The sequence below is a fragment of the Oncorhynchus nerka genome, linkage group LG27 (assembly GCF_034236695.1).
Source record: "Oncorhynchus nerka isolate Pitt River linkage group LG27, Oner_Uvic_2.0, whole genome shotgun sequence".
NCBI classification, from domain to species: Eukaryota; Metazoa; Chordata; class Actinopteri; order Salmoniformes; family Salmonidae; genus Oncorhynchus; species Oncorhynchus nerka.
Genome location: NC_088422.1, coordinates 27560080 through 27566647, shown reverse-complemented (window position 1 = coordinate 27566647; position 6568 = coordinate 27560080). Strand labels below are relative to the sequence as shown.

Here is a 6568-nt window from a genome sequence, read left to right as displayed (position 1 = left end):
GCATTATTTTACATGTGGGGGTTTTCTGCACTATTTTGAAAATGAAAGGTTATTCAGCATCAATGATCGTGACTGAAAGTGATGAAAATTCTTTACAATAACGTTTTCAAGAATATTTCAAAATAGATCACTTTTTAGGGAGACAATTGAAGTTTATATTTTCCCATTCCATTTTCAAATGCTATGAATAAAGCCAGACGTGCTTCATGATTCATCGCAACTGGATAAAGGCTGGTGTGTGCTGCTCTAGAGAGAGGTGAGAGGAGGGGGTGCAGGGCTAAGTGTTTCATGGGGGAGGGGGATTCGTCCTGGGAGGGAGGGAACTAGGGGTGTGGAGCACCGAGTTTAAAAAGCCAGGCAGTGTTGCACCACTCACTCATACTGCCTGTGTTCTCCTCCAGTGACTGATGGGGACCATTCCTTAAATGTGACTTTTTCTCTAGTTTTCAGTGTTGACATTTGGTTTGTTTGAATTTTACTGAACCAGCTCTGGACTGTACAGAAAGGATTTTAAAAGTTTGAAATTATTTTCCATTTTATACTCATGACTTGGAACATGGATCCCACTGTGGAGTATAGAGATACCTATGATTATGATTATGGTGACAACGAAACTATGTGTGACTACTCTGAGTGGGAGCCATCCTACTCCCTTATCCCTGTCCTCTACATGCTCATCTTCATCCTGGGCCTGTCTGGGAATGGAGTGGTCATCTTCACCGTGTGGAGGTCCAAGTCCAAGCGCCGAGCAGCAGACGTCTACATAGGCAACCTGGCCCTGGCTGACCTCACCTTTGTGATCACTCTGCCCCTCTGGGCCGTGTACACAGCACTGGGCTACCACTGGCCCTTTGGTGTGGCCCTGTGTAAGATCAGCAGCTACGTGGTGCTGGTCAACATGTACGCCAGTGTCTTCTGCCTTACCTGCCTGAGCTTTGACCGTTACCTGGCTATCGTCCACTCTCTGTCCAGCAGCCGGCTGCGGTCGCGGGGCACAATGCTGGCCTCCCTGGGGGCCATCTGGCTCCTCTCAGGCCTGCTGGCTGTGCCCACATTGCTGTTCCGCACCACCGTGGACGACATCAACAGCAACCGCACCACCTGTGCCATGGACTTCAGCCTGGTCACCCAAAACGAGAGGCATGAGTCCCTGTGGATCGCAGGACTGAGCCTGTCGTCCTCTGCCCTGGGCTTCCTCCTGCCGTTCCTGGCCATGACCATCTTCTACTGCTTCATCGGCTGCACCGTCACGCGTCACTTTAACAACCTGCGCAAGGAGGACCAGAAGAAGCGTCGTCTGCTGAAGATCATCACCACCCTGGTGGTTGTATTTGCCATCTGCTGGACCCCATTCCACTTGCTGAAGAGCATGGACGCCCTCTCCTACCTGAACCTGTCTCCCAGCTCCTGTGGGTTTGAGCGCTTCCTCCTGGTGGCCCATCCTTATGCTACCTGCCTGGCTTACGTTAACAGCTGCCTCAACCCCTTCCTGTACGCCTTCTTTGACCTGCGCTTCCGCTCCCAGTGCCTGTGCCTGCTCAACCTGAAGAAGGCCATGCATGGACAGATGAGCTCCATGTCCTCCACGCTCAGCGCCCAGACACAGAAGTCAGAGATACAGTCTCTGGCCACCAAAGTGTAAAAAGAGAGGAGGGATAGGTGGAGTGGGACTGCTGGCTGGTTCCCTGCTGCCACCACAGGAACACTGACTGGTAAACACACAGTTTTTTGGTGTCCGTTACTCAAATGCTTTTAAGGCGTAACAGACAATGAACAATGACTTTGTTTTCCGAAACATGGGTTTGCATATACAGTATGTTTTCATTCTTGTGTATATGTACATATCTCACCCATTTCAACCCAACGGGTGCTTCAGTGGGTAGGGGAGAAACCCAGGGAGTCCTCAGCCCTACAAAGGTTCCCTCTAACCCCTGGACTGGACTCTGGATCTGGGGAGAGTTGGCTGAGCTCCATATAGCTGCTTTTTCCCCCCACAACGTCTCAGAAAGGTAAATATACTTTTCAGACGGACTCTATTTTTCCTCTTCTCCCTTTCAACTGTTATTCTTTACTGTATAAGGGACCAGAACCCTGAACAAAAAGACAGATGGTCATTGAGTTTTTTTTCTTCTGTTGTTCTTATGTATATCACATGCAAACCTGTTTACACTGGGTAAATCACAAATGTACAGTATTTTCATACTTTTGCTGTTTCAGATGTGTTGATATTTTGTTTTATTACAAGCACTTGTTAAATGAATGAAATGTAAAAGAGGGGAAAATGTGTTTGCAAAGAGACCATATCTTCTTCAGGTTGTTGTTTGTGAAGGTAGGAGACTGGGCAGAGGAGGGGGGGGGGGTGTAAGAGGAGGAAAGGTGTTGCAGCTTAATTACAGAGTTTGAGGAGGGGACAGGGGCAGACAGGCAGATGGCAGCTGACAAATGTTGTCAGGGAAGTGGGTGGGGGCTTTACAGTGCCCTCTGGTGCCGGGGAGGAAAGGGGACTTCATGAATTTTTTATTGTATTGCATATATGTTTTTGACATCTGTGTAACTAACTACTGTATTAAAGAAATATGATCTATGAAATGGATCTCCTTGTTGATCTTTATGTGGAATTTTATCTCAAGAAATAGGGGTATGTGTATTCTCTTTAACTTTGATCCTGTTTGAAGTAACACACAAAGTTCAGTCTGAGGAAATTCATGATTAATCGTTATGGTGTGTTAATGCTTCATTCATTCTGCACATGTGAACTTTCACATTAGTTTCATCAGAGAGTATAGGATCTCAACACCATCCTGTTTTTTCAGTGATAAGGATGCCCAGAGGGCTGCAGCTCTGCCATGAATGTCTTCCTCTTGGTTTACAGCCCTGCACCAAACACTAGACCCTATTCAATCAAAACCAATATACAGATCTGAAAGATAAGGAAAAAACCTTTCTCCTGCGAATGTATATTCCATGCAGAGGTTTGAAAACAAGTGTAGTACTTAACGGTGTCTAGAGATTATTACATCAAATATTTTGTTTGTCACTTGCTTCGTAAACAACAGGTGTAGACTAACAGTGAAATGCTTAATTACTTGTCCTTTTCCAACAATGCAGAGTAAAAACAATTTTTTAATCATATATATATACAGTACCAGTCAAAAGTTTAGACACACCTACTCATTCAAGGGTTTTTCTTTATTTTTACTATTTTCTACATTGTAGAATAAGGCCTGATTTGCGCAGTCCCCTCTGAACAGTTGATTTCGAGATGCGTCTGCTACTTGAACTCTATAAAGCATTTATTTGGGCTGCAATCTGAGGTAAAGTTAACTCTAAATAATTTATCCTTTGCAGCAGCAGAGGTAACTCTGGGCTCCCGAGTGGCACAGCGGTCTAAGGCATTCAGTGCTAGGGGTGTCACTACAGACCCTGGTTCAATTCCAGGCTATATCACAACAGGCTGTGATTGGGAGTCCCGTAGGGCGGTGAATAATTGGCCAGTGTCGTCCGGTTTAGGGTTTGGCTGGGGTAGGCCGTCATTGTAAATAACAATTTATTCTTAACTGGCTTGCCTAGTTAAATAAAGGTTCAATTAAAAAAATGAATTCCTGTGGCGGTCCTCATGAGAGCCAGTTTCATCATAGCGCTTGATGGTTTTTGCGACTGCACTTGAAGAAACTTTAAAAGTTCTTGAAATTTTCTGGATTGACTGACCTTCATGTCTTAAAGTAATGATAGACTGTCGTTTCTCTTTGCTTATTTGAGCTGTTCTTGCTACAATATATTTTACCAATAGGGATATCTTCTGTATACCACCCCTACCTTTTCACAACACGACTGATGGCTCAAACGTATTAAGAAGAAAAGACATTGCATTCCAGGTGACTACCTCATGAAGCTGGTTGAGAGAATGCCAAGATCATGCAAAGCTGTCATCAAGGCAAAGGGTGACTACTTTGAGGAATCTCAAATATAAAATATTTTTGATTTGTTTAACGTGTTATTTCATAGTTTTGACAACTTCACTATTATTCTACAATGTAGAAAAGTAAAAAATAAATAAAGAACATCGTGAATCACTGTCTACCCCATAGCACCAGTAGGGGAACCACTAGTTCCAGTTCTACTGAGCAGTTTGCAGGCCAAGCCCCCACATGTTGGCTGAATAATGGGGTAATTACCAATGAGTGACTCCTCTAAGGGGCCCTTTGATTTGACATTAATGAGCTCTGTTGGACATAATCACTGAGTTTAGATTGGATGGAAGAGGGGGTCTAGGTTCCTAATCCTGGCAGAAGTTGGGCTGCAGGACAAGTCAATGTTTGTCCCTGTTGACAAGAGATTGCAGTTAGAAGCACTGAGTGGGGAGGAGGTGGGGGGAGGAGTGGGGTGTCTGCAGATGCTCAAACCAACAGACGCCGGTGATAAGAGCGGAGGACTCTTCCTGGGGTGATCAGAGGGGGAGACAGACAGAGAGATAGAGAGTTATTGGAAAGGATCATATATTTACAGTTTTGTCATATTTTATCCTTTAACACAGCCAAAACAAACTCTTCATCTTTTTGTGTGTGTGAGAGATCATATTACCCATTTACCATCTGGGGAAATGGAAAATATTTGACAATGATAAAGCATGAAATAAATCACATATGATTGTTATTCTGTCCTTATGCCATAACCTCATCCCTTAAAGGACACAAGTAAATTCAAGCATTTAAGTTTGACAGACTAAGCATATTGATCATTACACCTGATTAGCTGATTATAAACAAATGACTGGTAAGGGATAATGTAATAAAAGATAGGGTGTAGTGAATCTTGCACATGGAAGACTGGCCAGACCTGTTGTTGTTATTTCGACAAATTGGACTGACAGCTTGTCTGATGGTGTTAGCCAGTAAGGCCCCTTTGGAATAACTCACCCAGAATACAAGCTGACCAAGGCAGCGTGGGGATATGAACGCTAAAGCCAGTGACAAAAACACAAATGTTAGCTCTTTAAAAGCACAGACATGTTTGCTGTGATTGCATGTGCGTGAGCACGTGCATGTGTGCCTGAGTGAGTGTGTGTGTTTAGGTGCATCATACATGTTTACATTTATTTTTTATTTTTTAAAAAAATGTAACCTTTATTTAACTAGGCAAGTCAGTTAAGAACAAATTCTTATTTTCAATGACGGCCTAGGAGCAGTGGGTTAACTGCCTGTTCAGGGGCAGAACGACAGATTTGTCTGTGTTCTAAATGAAATACTTCATGTTTTGTTGTTGTTCAGCCTTTTTTTCAGTGTTCAAGACCCCAACCCAATGAATAACAGAAACGCCTCATCAGGGTGGGGGCTTGCTTGGGAGGACGGTTGTGTTTATCTTCAACGGTCACACAGCTGTCACCTGTCACCTTGCCAAAATGGAGAAAACCCTGCAGCATTTACCCTGCTTAATCGATGTTCACCACCAGTCCAACAGTTGTCTGTCTTCGAGTGGTGTCATCAGTGTGAGCTGCCACACCCAAATGGAGCATCTGAGCACCCCACAACTAAACACAACACAGACAGGCGGCTACTCTGGACCTTCCCTCAGATCTCCTTGCTTTCCTATCCCACCCACACTGTGACAAATGCACACACACATTTCGAGCACACCCAAGTGCACAGAAACACAAAGTAATTCATGTGTGCGTGTAAACAGAGATGTGACACGTTCGACAGCCTGTCAACACTGTGCCTACATCCCCCCCAGCATCTGTCCACCTGTCTCATGAACATACATGCACACACAGTATCATATGTCAAAATAAAGTTCTAAAAAACACACTGAGATCAGAGAATGTAGCCCATAACACATTTACACACATACATAGGCTTAATACAAACAGTTCCTAAAATACTCTAATTTTCATTTTTAAAAAGCACTTCCCAAAGGCATGTCTGTACACACTAAGACTTACATCACAAAACCCATTAGTGAAGTTACCATAGAGAATGGAACAAGCTCCGCCCACAACCGTAAGGCTCTCCAGAGGGTAGTGAGGTCTGCACAACGCATCACCGGGGGCAAACTACCTGCCCTCCAGGACACCTACACACCACCCAATGTCACAGGAAGGCCATAAAGATCAACAACCACCCGAGCCACTGCCTGTTCACCCCGCTATCATCCAGAAGGCGAGGTCAGTACAGGTGCATCAAAGCTGGGACCGAGAGACTGAAAAACAGCTTCTATCTCAAGGCCATCAGACTGTTAAACAGCCACCACTAACATTGAGTGGCTGCTGACAACATACTACTCAACTCCAGCTCACTTTAATAATGGAAATTGATGTAAAAAAAAATGTATCACTAGCCACTATAAACAATGACACTTAATATAATGTTTACATACCCTACATTACTCATCTCATATGTATATGTATATACTGTACTCTATCATCTACTGCATCTTGCCATCTTTACGTAATACATGTATCACTAGCCACTTTAAACTATGCCACTTTTATATGTTTATATACCCTACATTACTCATCTCATATGTATATACTGTACTTGATACCATCTACTGCATCTTGCCTATGCCGTTC

At 43.9% G+C, this 6568-nt stretch overlaps 1 protein-coding gene across 1 annotated transcript; it reads left to right on the top strand.

Annotated features, from left to right (window-relative positions):
• Nucleotides 1–361: 361 nt before the first annotated feature.
• On the top strand, nucleotides 362–2589 carry LOC115111021 (apelin receptor A-like). The gene has a single exon (XM_029636909.2). It carries the CDS (start codon nucleotides 545–547, stop codon nucleotides 1640–1642), a length of 1098 nt encoding a protein of 365 aa, XP_029492769.1. The 5' UTR covers nucleotides 362–544; the 3' UTR covers nucleotides 1643–2589.
• Nucleotides 2590–6568: the final 3979 nt, after the last annotated feature.

Excerpts from the sequence above, each read along its gene's own strand:
- LOC115111021 (XM_029636909.2), top strand. The coding sequence starts at position 545 with ATGACTTGGAACATGGATCCCACTGTGGAGTATAGAGATACCTATGAT.